This window comes from Delphinus delphis, chromosome 9 (genome assembly GCF_949987515.2).
Source record: "Delphinus delphis chromosome 9, mDelDel1.2, whole genome shotgun sequence".
Classification (NCBI taxonomy): Eukaryota; Metazoa; Chordata; class Mammalia; order Artiodactyla; family Delphinidae; genus Delphinus; species Delphinus delphis.
In genome coordinates this window covers 21,673,930-21,691,084 of record NC_082691.1, presented here as the reverse complement: position 1 = coordinate 21,691,084, position 17,155 = coordinate 21,673,930, and the positions used below count along the sequence as shown (strand labels likewise).

The 17,155-nt window shown below is 37.1% G+C and overlaps 1 protein-coding gene across 4 annotated transcripts in view; it reads left to right on the top strand.

The window, feature by feature from the left end:
• FAM185A (family with sequence similarity 185 member A) overlaps nucleotides 1–17,155 on the top strand; it is an 88,495-nt gene that overhangs the window by 56,169 nt on the left and 15,171 nt on the right. For 3 of the 4 annotated variants that reach the window (XM_060020306.1, XM_060020305.1, XM_060020301.1), the window contains one exon: nucleotides 10,165–15,223. The exons of the other annotated variant lie outside the window; for it this stretch is intronic. In XM_060020306.1, the coding sequence (XP_059876289.1) occupies nucleotides 10,165–10,277 (113 nt within the window). In that variant the 3' untranslated portion in view covers nucleotides 10,278–15,223. Of the gene's footprint in view, nucleotides 1–10,164; nucleotides 15,224–17,155 lie in introns of those variants that run through there. 4 annotated transcript variants of the gene reach the window in all.

Here is a 17,155-nt window from a genome sequence, read left to right as displayed (position 1 = left end):
CTGTAACTTATTGGAAGAGTTTGAGAAGGACAGGTGTTAGCTCTTCTTAAATGTTTGATAGAATTCACCTGTGAAGCCATCTGGTCCTGGACTTTTGTTTGTTGGAAGATTATTAATGACAGTTTCAATTTCATTACTTGTGATTGGTCTGTTCATATTTTCTATTTCTTCCTGGTTCAGTCTTGGAAGGTTATACCTTTCTAAGAATTTGTCCATTTCTTCCAGGTTGTCCATTTCTTCCAGGTTGTCCATTTTACTACAAAGCATAGAGTTGCTTGTAGTAATCTCTTAGGATGCTTTGCATTTCTGTGGTGCCTGTTGTAACTTCTCCTTTTTCATTTCTAATTTTATTGATTTGAGTCCTATCTCTCGTGTTCTTGATGAGTATGGCTAATGGTTTATCAATTTTGTTTATCTTCTCAAAGAACCAGGTTTTATTAGTTTTATTGATGTGTGCTATTGTTTTCTCTGTTTCTATTTCATTTATTTCTGCTCTGATCTTTATGATTTCTTTCCTTCTGCTAACTTTGGGTTTTGTTTGTTCTTCTTTCTCTAGTTCCCTTAGGTGTAAGGTTAAATTGTTTATTTGAGATATTTGTTGTTTCTTGAGGTAGGCTTGTATTGCTATAAACTTCCCTCTTAGAACTGCTTTTGCTGCATCCCATAGGTTTTGGATCGTCATGTTTTCACTGTCATTTGTCTCTAGGTATTTTTTGATTTCCTCTTTGATTTCTTCTGTTATCTCTTGGTTATTTAGTAATGCATTGTTTAGCCTTCATGTGTTTGTGTTTTTTACATTTTTTTCCCTGTAATTGATCTCTAATCTCACAGCGTTGTTGTCAGAAAAGATGCTTGATAGGATTTCAGTTCTGTTAAATTTACTGAGGCTTGATTTGTGACCCAAGTTGTGATCTATCCTGGAGAATGTTCCGTGCGCACTTGAGAAGAAAGTGTAATCTGTTGTTTTTGGATGGAATGTCCTATAAATATCAATTAAATCTATCTGGTCTATTGTGTCATTTAAAGCCTGTGTTTCCTTGTTAATGTTCTGTTTGAATGATCTGTCCATTGGTGTAAGTGAGGTGTTAAAGTCCCCCACCATTATTGTATTACTGTCGATTTCCTCTTTTATAGCTGTTAGCAGTTGCCTTATGTATTGAGGTGCTCCTGTGTTGGGTGCATATATATTTATAATTGTTATATCTTTTTTTGGATTGATCTCTTGATCATTATGTAGTGTCCTTCCTTGTCTCTTGTAACATGCTTTATTTTAAAGTCTATTTTATCTGCTATGAGAATTTCTACTCCAGCTTTCTTTTGATTTCCATTTACATGAAATATCTTTTTCCATCCCTTCATTTTCAGTCTGTATGCGTCCCTAGGTCTGAAATGGGTCTCTTGTAGGCAGCATATATATGGGTCTTGTTTTTGTATCCATTCAGCAAGCCTGTGTCTTTTGGTTGGAGCATTTAATCCATTCACATTTAAGGTACTTATCGATATGTATGTTCCTATTACCATTTTCTTAATTGTTTGGGGTTAGTTTTTGTAGGTCCTTTTCTTCTCTTGTGTTTCCCACTTAGAGAAGTTCCTTTAGCATTTGTTGTGGAGCTGGTTTGGTGGTGCTGAATTCTCTTAGCTTTTGCTTGCCTGTAAAGCTTTGATTTCTCCATCGAATCTGAATGAGATCCTTGCCTGGTAGAGCAATCTCGGTTGTAGGTTCTTCCCTTTCATCACTTTAAGTATATCATGCCACTCCCTTCTGACTTGTAGAGTTTCTGCTAAGAAATCAGCTGTTAACGTTATGGGAGTTCCCTTCTATGTTATTTGTCGTTTTTCCCTTGCTGCTTTCAGTAATTTTTCTTTGCCTTTAATTTTTGCCAATTTGATTACTATGTGTCTCGGAGTGTTTCTCCTTGCGTTTTCCTGTATGGGACTCTCTGTGTTTCCTGGACTTGGGTGGCTCTTTCCTTTTCCATGTCAGGCAAGTTTTTGACTATAATCTCTTCAAATATTTCTCAGGTCCTTTCTCTCTTCTTCTGGGACCCCTAAAATGCGAATGTTGTTGTGTTTAAGAGGTCTCTTAGGCTGTCTTCATTTCTTTGCATTCTTTTTCTTTATTCTGTTCTGCAGCAGTGAATTCCACAATTCTGTTTTCCAGGTCAGTTATCCATTCTTCTGCCTCAGTTATTCTGCTATTGATTCCTTCTAGTGTAGTTTTCATTTCAGTTATTGTATTGTTCATCTCTGTTTGTTTGTTCTTTAATGCTTCTAGGTCTTTGTTAAACATTTCTTGCATCTTCTCGATCTTTGCCTCCATTCCTTTTCTGAGATCCTGGATCATCTTCACTGTCATTATTCTGAATTCTTTTTCTGGAAGGTTGCCTGTCTCCACTTCATTTAGTTGTTTTTCTGGGGTTTTATCTTGTTCCTTCATTTAGTTGTTTTTCTGGGGTTTTATCTTGTTCCTTCATCTGGTACATAGCCCTCTGCTTTTTCATCTTGTCTATATTTCTGTGAATGTGGTTTTTGTTCCACAGGCTGCAGGATTGTAGTGTTTCTTGCTTCTGCTGTCTGCCCTCCTGTGGATGAGGCTATCTAAGAGGCTTGTGCAAGTTTTTTGATGGGAGGGACCGTTGGTGGGTAGAGCTGGGTGTTGCTCTGGTGGGCAGAGCTCAGTAAAATTTTAGTCCACTTGTCTGCTGATGGGTGGGGCGGGGTTCCCTCCCTGTTGGTTGTTTGGCCTGAGGCCACCCAACACTGGAGCCTACCCGGGCTCTTTGGTGGGGCTAATGGCGAACTCTGGGAGCGCTCATGCCAAGGAGTACTTCCCAGAACTTCTGCCGCCAGTGTCCTTGTCTTCACGGTGAGACACAGCCACACCCACCTCTGCAGGAGAGCCTCCAACACTAACAGGTAGGTCTGGTTCAGTCTCCCCTGGGGTCACTGCTCCTTCCCCTGGGTCCCGATGCGCACACTACTTTGTGTGTGCCCTCCAAGAGTGGAGTCTTTGTTTACCCCAGTCCTGTCGAACTCCTGCAGTCAAATCCTGCTAGCCTTCAAAGTCTGATTCTCTAGGAATTCCTCCTCCTGTTGCCAGACCCCCAGGTTGGGAAGCCTGACGTGGAGCTCAGAACCTTCACTCCAGTGGGTGGACTTATGTGGTATAAGTGTTCTCCAGTTTCTGAGTCACCCACCCAGAAGTTATGGGATTTGATTTTATTGTGATTGCACCCCTCCTACTGTCTCATTTTGGCTTCTCCTTTGTCTTTGGATGTGGGGTATCTTTTTTGATGAGTTCCAGTGCCTTCCTGTCAATGATTGTTCATCAGTTAGTTGTCAGTGTGTGTTGTATAATTCTTAAAGTGATTTACAAATATGTGCTATTCTGAGGTCAAAAGAAAGCCTGGAACTCTCTTAAGGTAAAACATTTACCTACTAAAGAGTTGTGCACAGTGTGTATGCTTTGGGATGCATTCTCTAATCCTTATGAGATCCTTGATTCTGAGTTTCGTGCTCTACCCATATATGGCAAATTGGATAGGTGGTGAATACCTTAGATAAGATATTTCTGGGAATAAGTTGACTTCTCTGTTAAGTTTTAGACTGGGTTCATCAACTTAGATATGAAACCTCACCATTGTATATCAAGCCATTTTTAAGACCAGAAATGCATGTGGTACAATTTAGATGATTAGAGATAAAGTATGTTGTCAGCCAAATGATTGTTCTTTGTCATTGTCTGCATGGTAGGGAAGGTGGTATTACTGGGTTCACTTTATTTTAGTCAAACTGGAAATGTAAAGCATAATAAAAATAAGTTCATTTGGTATCAAAATAAACTACCAAGTCAGAAGAGAGTTCTCGGCTTGTTTGTAGGCTGGAGACACACATTTAATGGTATTGTGATTTATAATGGAAAACAGGTTCATTTGTTGGAAAAGATGTTGAAATGGGACCAAGCCCACAGGATGCCATTTTAAGAGCTAGAGACAGTATTTTCTCTCCAAATGGGCGAAAAAATCTAGTCTTTTGATATGACTCATAGAAATAACTTATTTTTAGAACACATTTAAGTTTTGGTTTTCTCCAAGTTTACAGCATATGGATTTGTCAGTCATGTAGATGTGCTTCCGGATGACATGGAAGAAATTTGGTAACAGAATGAAGAATGCTGTAGGTTTATGGCTGTCTACTTAAAAATACTTTGACAGGTAGTTAATGTAGGAACTGCCTTCAGATCGTTTGTGCTTTTATGGTGTTTTTGTTTCTCCATTTTGTTAAAGTGTAAGATCCTGGGAGAGTGTAATAAGTAGACATCAGCTTTGTTTGTTAATGTTTCCCAAAAAAAAGGAAGATCAGGTTTTGTTCCCATTCACCTGAAAACTTTATCTGTTAAGGACAGATTGTAAATGTTAGACTTTGCAGGCTACATACGGTTTCTGTTGTTTATTCTCTTTTGTTTTGTTTTTTTATAACCCTTTAAAAGTGTAGAAGTCGGGCTTCCCTGGTGGCGCAGTGGTTGAGGGTCCGCCTGCCAATGCAGGGGACACGGGTTCGTGTCCCAGTCTGGGAAGATCCCACATGCCGTGGAGTGGCTAGGTCCGTGAGCCATAGCCGCTGAGCCTGCACGTCCGGAGCCTGTGCTCCGCAATGGGAGAGGCCACAACAGTGAGAGGCCTGCGTACCGCAAAAAAAAAAAAAAAAAAAAAAAAAAAGCGTAGAAGCCATTCTTAGCTCTTAGGCCATAAAAACAGGCGTCAGGCCAGATTTGGCCTGTGGGCCATAGTTTGCTGATTCCTATACTAGAGATCAAAGTACAGACCCCAGTCTTAGAGCATGTGAATTCTGTTTGTAATGCCTGGGTTTTTGGGGGTTTTTTTAGTTTTTGTTTTCATGTTTATTTTGGTCATATACAAAACACTGAACCACAGCCAAATCTTACCCTGAGGAAACTCTTCCCAGTAATGAAGAAAAAAGATTTGTGCACCTAAAAGTGTAATCATGTAAAATTTAAGAAACAGTACAGCCATAGAAGGTATAAGATGCCAAGTAAAAACACAAAAACCTGTTCAACATCACTAGCCATTGGTATGGTACAAATTAGAACCAGAATGAGATGCTACTACATACCTATTAGAATGGCTAAAATAAGAAATACTGATAATATCAAATGCTGGCAAGGATGTGGAGAGATTGGATCTCTTCTGCATTGGTATTGGGCATGGAAAATAATATAGCCACTCCTGAATTCAGCCTGGCATTTTGTTAAAAAGAAAGTACCATATGACCCAACAATTACATTCCTGGGCATTTATCTTGGAGAAATGAAACTTAGTGTTCACATAAAAACCTGTACATAAGTATTCATAGCTTTATTTATAATAGCCAAAAAATGGAAATGACTAAAATATACTTCTACCAGTAAATGGTTACACAAACTGTGGTATGTCCATACGGTGGAGTAGTATTCAACAGTGAAAAAGAACAGTCTATTAATACACACAACTTGGATAGAAGTTAGGGGCATTATGCTGAGTGAAAATAGCCAGTCTCAAAATATTGCATACTGTATGATTACATTTATGTCATGTTCTTGAAGTGACATTATTATGGATATGGAGAACAGAGAAGTTGTTGCAAAAAGTTAAGAAAGGAGAGGGAAGATAAAACTATAAAGAGATATCACATAGAACTTTCTTTGTGATGATAAAACAATTCTGTATCTTGATTATAATGATGGTTATGTGAATCTATACATGTGATAAAATCTCATAAAAGTATACACAAAAACGTGTAAAAGAGTGAGTGCATGTAAAAAATGGTGAAGCCTGAGTAAGCTCTGTAGTCTAATTAATTGTATGCCAAACAATTACCTATTTTTGATAATGCACGATGGTTATTATAAGATGTCAACATTGGAGAAACTGGGTAATGGGTGCACAGGACCTCTTTGTACTATTTTTACAACTTCTTTTGAGTCTTTAATTATTTCCCAACAAGAAATTACAGAGAGCATGATGTAGGGAGGGGAAAAAAAGATGGGAAGAGGGAGAAAGAGAGAAAGATAGAAACAGTGAGGGCTTTTAGGCTAGAAGTAGAATAAAAAGGACCGAATTACCCTTCTACTTAAACCAACAACAAAAAAAATTTTTAAATAGACAAAATACATGAAAAAACAGTTTCTAAGATACTGTACATCAGGCAATGAAAGAAAGTGATCACTAAGAGCTGGGAAGCAAGCAAAATGAGTCCCTGCTTACTCCCTCGAGAGAGTCTTCAGGCTGTAGTACATGGAGAAGGGACTAATGTAGAGCCCAGCAGACGCCTTGAATTGAGGAAACCATAAAGAGAGTCCACAGAGATTGATAGCTAGAGTTTATAAAGTACCAGAAGGAACAGAACCTAATGCTCACACAAGTCCAGGAAAAACGCCTATCCCACCTGCCAGACTGGAAAATACCATAACTCATGGAGCACTGGGTAGAGCACTTAGTAGTTGGAAAGAGCCCTAGACTGCGCATTCCTCCAGAGCTGCCTAACAAATCATAAAACAAGAGATGAAAAGTTGAAATTGTTTCCAAGTACTTTAACTGCACAAAGCTTGAGATTTATAGAAATACAAAAATGCCTGGAACCCAACAAAATAAAATTCACCATGTCTGGCATCCAATCAAACATTATCAGACATGCAAATAGGCAAGAAATCATGACCCAAGATGAAGTGAATATCAATCAAAACCTATACAGAAAAGACACAGATGTTAGAATTAGCAGAGAAGAAAAATAAAATAGTTATTATGACTGAATTCCACATGTTGGGATAAAGTTAAGTAAGACATGGAAGATATAAAAAAGACCAAAATTGAATTTCTAGAAATGAAAACTACAATATCTGAGACGAAAAATACAGAGGATGTGATTAGACATAAAAGGATATTTCTTGGGCAAAACTGATTAATTGCATACTTGCTCAAAACCTAGTGTACTGTTGACTTTTTCATTATTCCAAATAATTGAGAGAAAATATAATGATGGGCAGCATTATAACTAGCTCAAAAATATTTGCTTGTAAAAATTTGTTGCTAAGATGTCGTGGGTTGCACTTTTGTCAAGGGAAGAACAGATAAAAAATGTTGACATTAAAATATTTGGTTTTACGGGATTGTGTGTGGTGTTAGAGCTTTTGTTTGTGAAAAACGTGCATTAAAACTAAGACTTCGGGGGCTTCCCTGGTGGCGCAGTGGTTGGGAGTCTGCCTGCCGATGCAGGAGACGCAGGTTCGTGTCCCAGTCCGGGAGGATCCCATGTGCCGCGGAGCGGCTGTGCCCGTGAGCCATGGCCACTGGACCTGCACATCCAGAGCCTGTGCTCCGCAATGGGAGAGGCCACAGCAGTGAGAGGCCGGCATACCACAAAAAAGATTAAAAAAATAAATAAATAAATAAGATTTCAGAGTAGTTATTTAAATCCTTTTTCAAAAGTGTATAATTTATTTTCCTAGCCAGTTGGTAAGCTTTTTGAGGGCATTACCATGTCTTTTGACATGTTTTGAACCTCCCTAAAATACTTAGCATGATGCTTCCCGTAGTGGGTGGTCAGTAGTGTTTATAATGTAAAAGAGGGAATCCTCCAGCTGTGATGCACTGAAATTTAACCTGTTCCTAATAAGACAGCACCAGAATTATCCCTCAGAATGTAAGTAAACAAAGTCTGTTACAAGGTTTGGAGTGGGGAGTGGTGGGGTGGGGGGCAGGAAGAAGCTCACCTTAGCCAAGAGGCTTATTTTTAAACAAGGCTATTTTTAAACAAGGAACAGAAATTCTGCCAATTACTCCTTAGAGCCCTATCTTTGTCCATGGCTAGAGCTGATTAGATCAGGTGCATTTTGGGTTAAATAATGAGTAATGCTTATCAACCAGGTATTTGGAAATCACTCAGTCAGTCAAACTTGGATATTTATATACTTGAGTAGATTTGGACATGGCAGATTTTGAGAGCAAATACTAGAGTTTAAAAACATGTCCTGAGAAGAAACTTTTCTCTCACTTAAAGGAAGCCAAGTCACAGGGGGATAGGTTAGTCATTTCCCATTTCTTGGTCAAAAAAATATTGTCTGATTTTCATTGGTAAAGGGGATTAAATAAGGAGCAAGGTTTCTGCAGCCCCAAGTTCCAATCTCTGTTACAAGATTTTTGTAGGAAGGAATTTATAAACTTTACAAATAAGAATTAGAATCTCCACAGATTCAACCCAAAGTACAGAGTTTTCAGTAAATTTCTTATTCGCAAGATAAAGCTATTTTCCAGCAACTTAAATGGAACTTTACAAACTGTCTTGCTTGTGAGTATTGTCCCTAAGCTAAAATCACTTGTGTGTTCATTTTGTTAGTAACAGTAGTACTGTGCATGGTCTCCTCTGCTGCAGAAGGAAATGGGTAGATTTGGCTTCTCCTTCCGTAAGCAAGAAACTCATGATTGAGGAGGTAAAAGATCTTAGATATTTGGGAAACCCTTACTATTGTTGATGCTTTACTATTGCTATTAAAATGTGTAAAAAATAATAGAACAACCAATATTCAGGATTACCAGTTCTTTCCTCTACGTTTATTTGAATTACTAGAAAAAGAAGTTCTGTACTATACAAAAGCTATTGGTTGTAGATACCTTGAAATCCTGACCTGCTAAATGTGGTAAGGCACAAAAAGATGAACAGATTAAAATTGATAAAGTTGATCCCCTTAATGATGAAGATTGGGGAAAAAGAGAAGCTTCTAATACAGGGATTACTAGTTGGAATGAGAGAGATTTTAAGCAGTTTACTGAGACGTGGGTTGTGATGATACTGAAAATACAGCAAGAGAAGTGGAAGGAAAAAGAGACTCTAGAGGAAGTCATTGAATATGCTGCTGTCTTTTGGGAAAGATCCAGTGAAGATGTAGATAGATAAGATTATGGCTCAGATTAAAGGGGAGAGACAAGAATTCACAGGAGAATTTGTATCACACAAAAGCACTTGACACAAAGATTGAATGGTACAAAGCACCTTTTCAGCAGCTGGGAACATCATATGATACTAACAAAGGAGAAAACTGTCCTAGAGAAGAGAGTTGTTTCCTGATTTGTGTGCTTGGATTCAACAAAGAAAATGTATATGATGAATTGAGCCAGTGTATTCACAACATTCATCAGTTCAGATTTGACTGGTCTCTTAAGTTCAGAATTGCAGTGGATCTCCAGAGGAGGTGTAGCATCTTAACTACCTTGATTGAAAGAAAAAACAGAACTAGAAGACTAGAGATGGGAAACAAACCAGGTGAGCTCAATGATTGCCATAGCCTATTACCTTGAGAGTGTTTCCAGGCTGCAGGGCAGGGATGGGTAACATAGTCAGAGCCCAACAGACTCACCAAGTGGAGGAGACCAGGGCTGCTAGAGTTAACAAGAGAAAGTTCCAGAGCAAACAGAGGTACACAGGGTGCCCATGACTGTTCAGCAAAGTACGGATCAGCATCTGTGTGAGGAAACCACCTGATACATGCTACAATATGAATGAACCTCATAATAATTATGCTGAAATAACCTAGATATTTTTTAAAAGACTACGTATTGTATATTTTGTATGACTCCATTTATTAAAATCTTAGAAAATGCAACTAATCCAAAGTGACACAAAGTAGATTAGTAATTATCGAAGGATTGGTGGGGGTCGGGGGGGTTGTAGAGGTGACAGGCCGGGTGGGGCATGAGGGAAAGATTACAAAGGGGCACAAGGAAACTTAGGAGTGATGGATATGTTCATTATCTTGATTGAGGAGATGGTTTTGCAGACTTTTACATATGTAAAAACATTACATTACATACTTTAAATACATGTATTATTTTGTCAATTTCACTTAAATAAAGCTCTTTTTAAAACCTGCATCCAAAAAAAATACAAACAAAAAACAGAGTAGTTTCCCTTTCAGAGTTGTTCTGAGGAAAAGAAAGGCGAGAACAAGCCCAAGTAACCTATTTGCAACTCTCTTCCAACTCAGGTTGTCTTTACTAAGATTTTTGCAGTTCAAAAGTGTTTTTCAGTTTTAGAGATGTAGTTTTAGGATCTATGTAGTCAAATATTGCTCTTGTCAATCAAGATATAACTTTATGCAATTTTGTGTTTCAGGCCTCCTGAATCAAGCAAGCAAACATGAAAAATGGATTAAGGCTGATGCTCCAAAAGGCACTGTAAGCTTTAGAAGCCAAAGCTGGTTTCAGTCCCTGAAACTGCAGGACTGAGAATGGTTTGAGTTATGTTTCTAAATTTTAACAACGATTAGTAGATCTGTGACTACAAAAACTCAAATACCACTGTTCATATAAATGTTGAAAACAATAAATTGGGATGTCTTGGGGTAGCCTTTTCAAAATTTGTACTTAGCTATTAGTTTTCTTCTGTAACAAATTACCACAAACTTATTGACTTAAAATAATACCTGTTTGCCCTGGGATCTCCTGGACCCTGACTCCACCCAGCAGTAACCCAGCACTAGCCCCAGGGCCTCCCAGGGTTCTGCCATCAACCATCAACCAGTGGCCAGCAGCATCTGCACAAGGCAGGACCTAGCAACCAAGCAGACCAGGGGCCAACCTAGCCTATTAGACCACCTACATAGTCAGCCTGCCAAAACAGGAAGACCCACACAACCCTCATAGGAGGAACCCCTAGAGCATATAACTGTTGAGAGGAGAGTGCACTGCTGGAACACAAAAGGTCACTTCTTCAAGGTTGGGAAACATAACCAACCTACCAGGTACATAAAAATAAAAACAACTAGTTAGGCAAAATGAGGCAACAGAGGAACATATTCCAAACAAAGGATTAAGATAAAACACCAGAAAAAGAACTAAGTGAAGTGGAGATATGCAATCTAACCAAGAAAGAGTTCAGGGGTGTGATTGTACAGATGATCAAAGAACTTGGGAAACAAATGGATGCACAGAGTGAGACATTAGAAGTTTTTAACAAAGAGTTAGAAAATAGAAAGAACAACCGAACAGAGATGAAGAATACAATAACTGAAATGAAAAATACACTAGAGGGAATCAATAGTAGACTAAATGATACAGGGAAATGGATTAGTGAGCTGGAAGACAGAGTAGTGGAAATCAGTGATGGTGAAGGAAAAAAGAAAAGAAATGAGGACAGTTTAGGAGATTTCTGGGACATCAAGCTCACTAATATTTGCATTATAGGATTCCCAGAAGGAGAAGAGAAAGAGAAAGGGGCTGAGAACATAATTGAAGACAATAGCTGAAAACTTCCCTAACCTGGGAAGGGGAAACAGACATCTAAGTCCAGGAAGTGCAGTGAGCACCATACAGGATTAACCTAAAGGGGCAGACACCAAGACACATTGTAATTAAAATGGCAAAAATTAAAGATAAAAGAGAATATTAAAAGCAGCAAGGGAAAAGCAACATGTTACATAAAAGGGAACTCCCATAAGGCTATCACCTGACTTTTCAACAGAAACTCTTCAGGCCAGAGCAGCATGGCATGATATATTTGAAGTGATGAAAGGGAAAAACCAAAACCCAATAATACTCTGCAAGGCTCTCATTCAGATTTGATGAAGAGATAAAAAGCTTTACAGAGAAGCAAAAGCCAAGAGTTCAGCATCACCAAATTGGCTTTAAAGAAATGTTAAAGGAACTTCTGTAAGCAAAAAAGGACACAAGAAACATGAAAATCATGAAAGGAGAAAGCTCATTGGTAAAGGCAAACATATAGTAAAGGTAGGAAATCATTCATGCACAAAGCTAGTAGGAAGGTTGAAAGACAAAAGTAGTAAAATTGTCTATATCCACAATAAGTAGTTAAGGGATACACAAGACAATTATATGTAAAAAATGATATCAAAAACAGTAATCATGAGGGTAGGAGAGTACAAATTCTGTTAAAATGCATTGGAAATTAAGAGATCAGCAACTTCAAACAATCATGTATATATAGATTGCTATATGTAAATCTCATGGTAACCACAAACGAAAAATCTATAAAAGATGCAAAAAAGAAAAAGGAATCCAAACATAACACTAAAGGTAGTCATCAAATCACAAAAGAAGAGAACAAAAGAAGGAACAAAAAAGACATACAAAAACAGCCCCAAAACAGTGAACAATATGGCAATAAGAATATACATATCGATAATTACTTTAAGTATAAATGGATTAAATGCTCCAATCAAAAGACATAGAGTGACTGAATGGATACAAAAACAAGACTCATATATATGCTGCCTACAGGTGGCTCACTTCAGATCTAAAGACACACACAGACTGAAAGTGAGAGGATAGAAAAAGGTATTCCATGCAAAGGGAAATCAAAAGAAAGCCAGGGTAGCAATATTTATATCAGATGAAATAGATTTTAAAACAAAGACTGTAAGAAAAGACAAAGAAGGACATTACATAATGATCAAGGGATCAATCCAAAGAGAAGATACAACAATTATAAATATATATGCACCCAGCATAAGCAAAGCTAAACACACAAAGCAAATATTAACAGACATATGGGGAGCAATGGACAGTAACACAATAGTAGTAGAGAATTTAATACCCCATTTACATCAATGGACAGATCATCCAGACAGAAAATCAATAAGGAAACACAGGCCTTAAATGACACACTAAACAAGATGGAACTTATATAAACATTCTATCAGAAAGCAGCAGAATACACATTCTTTTCAAGTGCACATGGAACATTCTCCAGGATAGATAACACGCTAGGCCAGAAAACAAGCCTTGGTAAATTTAAGAAAATTGAAATCATGTCAAGCATCTTTTCTGACCACAATGCTGTGAGACTAGAAATCAACTACAAGAAAAAAGAAAAACCTGCAAAAAATATAAACATGTGGAGGCTAAACAATATGCTACTAAACAACCAATAGATCACTGGTGAAATCAAAGAAGAGATAAAAGAATACCTGGAGACAAATGAAAACAAAAGCACAACAATAGAATCTCTGGGATGCAGCAAAAGCAGTTCTCAGAGCACAGTTTATAGCAATACAAGCCTGCCTCAGGAAACAAGAAAAATCTCCAATACACAACCTAACATTACACCTAAAGGAACGAGAAAAAGAAAAACAAACAAAACCCAAAATTAGTCAAAGGAAAGAAATCATAAAGGTCAGAGCAGAAATAAATGAAATAGACTCTTTAAAAAAAAAAGAAAATATCAGAGAAACTAAGAGCTGGTTCTTTGAAAAAATAAAGAAAATTGATAAACCTTTAGCCAGATTCATGAAGGAAAAAAGAGGATCCAAATCAATAAAATCAGAAATGAAAAAGGGTGAAAAAGGGTGATGCCATGGAAATACAGAGGATCATAAGAGACTACTAGAAACAACTATGTGTCAATAAAATGGACAGTGTTGAAGAAATGGGCAAATCCTAGAAATGTACAATCTTCCAAGAGTGAACCAGCAAGAAGCAGAAAATATGAACAGACCAATTAGAAATAATGAATTAGTAATAAAAAAAAAAAACCCTTCCAACAAACAAAAGTCCATGACCTGATGGCTTCACAGATGAATTGTGCCAAACATTTAGAGAAGAGTTAACACTTACGCTTATTATACTGTTCCAAAAAATTGCAGAGGAAGGAACACTTCCAAACTGATTCTTCATGGCCAGCATCACCCTGATACCAAAAGTAGACAAAGATATCTCACACATACACAAATTACAGGCAGTTATCACTGATGAACATTGATGTAAAAATCCTCAATAAAACATTAGTAAACCGAATCCAACAATACATCAAAAGGATCATATACCATGATCAAGTGGGATTTATCCTAGGGATGCAAGAATTTTTCAATATCCACAAATCAATCAGTGTGATACGCCACATTAATGAAGAATAAAAACCATATGATCATCCCAATAGATGCAGAAAAAGCTTTTGACAAAATTTAGCATCCATTTGTGATTAAAAACTCTCCAGAAAGTGGGCCTAGAGGGAACACACCTCAACATAATAAAGGCCATATATGACAAACCAATGCTAACATCATACTTAGTGGTGAAAAGCTGAAAGCATTTCCTCTAAGGTCAGTAACAAGACAACGATGCCCATTCTTGCCACTTTTATTCTGCATAGTTTTGGAAGTCCTAGCCACAGCAGTCAGACAAGAAAAAGAAATAAATGGAATCCAAATTGGAAAGGAAGAAGAAAAACTGTACTGTTTGCAGATGACATACTATACATAGAAAATCCTGAAGATACCACCAAAAACTACTAGAGCTCGTCACTAAATTTGTGAAGTTGCAGGATACAAAATTAATACACAGAAATCTGTTGTGTCTCTATACACTAACAATGAACTATCAAAAAGAGAAATTAAGAAAACAATCCCATTTACCATCACATCAAAAAGAATAAAATACCTAGGAATAAACCTACCTAAGTAGGTAAAAGACCTGTACTTGGAAAACTATAAGGCACTTACGAAAGAAATTGAAGGCAATCCAAACAGATGGAAAGGTATGCTGTGTTCATGGATTGGAAGAATTAATATTGTAAAATGACCATACTAGCCAAGGCAATCTACAGATTCAATGCAATCTATATCAAAATACCAAGGGCATCTTTTTCACACAACTAAAATAATTATTCCTAAAATTTGTGTGGAAACACAGAAGACCCTGAATAACTAAAAAAATCTTCAGAAAGAACAGAGCTGGAGGAATCATGCTCCCTGTCTTCAGACTATACTGTAAAGCTACAGTTATCAAAACAGTGTGGAATTGGCACAAAAACAGATATGTAGATCAGTGGAACAGAATAGAGACCCAGGAAATAAACCCACACACTTACAGTCAATTAATCTATGACAAAGGAGGCAAGAATATATTACAGTGAAAAAAGTCTTTTCAATAAGTGGTGCTGGGAAAACTGGACAGCTACATGTAAAAGACTAGAATTAGAATATTCTCTAAAACCATATGCAAAAACAAACTCAAAATAGATTAAAGATCTAAATGTAATACCAGAAAGCAAAACTTGTAGAAGAAAGCATAGGCGGAACACTCTTTGGCATAAATTGTAGCAATATTTTGGGAGATCTGTCTCCTAAAGCAAAGGAAATAAAAGCAAAGATAAACAAATGGAACCTAATTAAATTTAAAAGCTTTAGCACAGCAAAGGAAATCATCGACAAAATAAAAAGGCAACCTACTGAATGGGAGAAAATATTTGCAAATGATATGACCCATAGAGGTTTATATCCAAAATATACAACAGCTTTTACAACCCAACATCAAAAAAAAAGAAAAAAGAAACCTGATTTAAAAATGGGCAGAAGACCCAAATAGATATTTTTCTAAACAAGTCTTACAGGTGGGCACAGGCACTTGAAAAGATGCTCAACATCATTAATAATCAGAGAAATTCAAAATAAAACCCCAGTGAGATATCACCTCACATTTGTCAAAATGGCTATCATTGTAAAAGATCACAAAAAATGTTGGCAAGGATGTGGAGAAAAGGCAAACTTCTTACACTTGGTGAGAATGTAAATTGGTGCAGCCACCATGGAAAACAGTATGGAGGTTTATCAAAAAAACAAAAAATAGGACTAACATGACCCAGCAATTCCACTCCTGGGTATTTATCTGAAAAAAACAAAAATACTAATTTAAAAAGATACATGCACCCCAGTAGTCATAGCATTATTTATAATTGGTAAAATATGGAAGTAACCTAAGTGTTCATTAACAGATTAATGGATAAAGAAGATGTGGTACGTACACACACACACACACACACACACACACACACACACACAGGAATACTACTTAGCCATGAAAAAGAATGAAATTTTGCCATTTGCAGCAACATGGATGGACCTGGAGGGTATTATGCTAAGTGAAATAAGTCAGAGAAAGACAGATACTGTATGATATCACTTGTATGTGGAATGTAAAAAATAAAACAAACGTGAATATAACAAAAAAGAAGCAGACTCATAGAGAACACACATCAGTGGTTACCAATGGGGAGAGAGAAGTGGGGAGGGGCAGGATAGGGGTAGGGGTTTACGAGGTACAAACTACTATATATAAAATAAGCTACAAGGACATATAGTACAACACAGGAGATATAGCCAATATTTTATAATAACTATAAATGGAACATAACCTTTAAAAATTGTCAATCACTATGTTGTACACCTGAAACTTATATAATATTGTATATCAACTATACCTCATTAAAATTTTTTGAAAAATAAAATCAGTTGTAAAGCTGAAAAAACTAATACTAACACCTATTTATCAGCTCATAGTTCTGTAGGTCGAGCTCAGCATGGTTAGATTCTCTGCTCGGGTTATCCACAAGGCTGGACTTAAGGTATTGTCCAGGCTGAGCTCTCATCTAGATGATCTGAGGAATAGTCTACTTCCAGGTTCATTCGTATTGTTGGCAAAATGCAGTTCCTTGTGACTGTGTGACTGAGATCTCTGTTTCCATGCTGGCTGTCAGTTGGCAATCACTCTAAATTTCTAGAGGCCACCTGCATCTCTTTTATATGGCCTTCTCTTCAGGCCAGCACTAATGCAATCAGTCCTTGTCATGCTGTGAATATCTGAGCTCTTTTTCTGCAGCCACCTTGGGATAACTCTGCTTTTAAAGAGCTCAGAGGATTAGGTCACGCTTACTCAGGATAATCTTTGTTTTGCCATATAATGTAACAGTCATGGAGTGATATCTCATCATATTCATAGTTTCCACTTATACTCAAGAAGAAGACATTTTACAAAAATATAGGTAATAGGGGGCAGCTATTTTGAAATTCTTTGTACCAGAGCTCTTGTGTAACATGTTTTCTACTTAGTATTGTGCTTACTATGACAACAGTATAACTTTAAGCTGTGAATAAAACACATCACAAATATGATGCAGTTGCTACTGATTCTTATTTTTTGTATGTAATTTAAGACATAATGCATTGTGGGGAGGGGGCATTCAGCTACTTTATAGCCTGGTGTATGAAGACAGATTTTCACTTTTACAATGGCGTACTATATAAAGTTATTTTATGAATTCTCTTTCTTTCAAACCTTACATGTTTATTCCTGGAACATTTAAATTATACAAC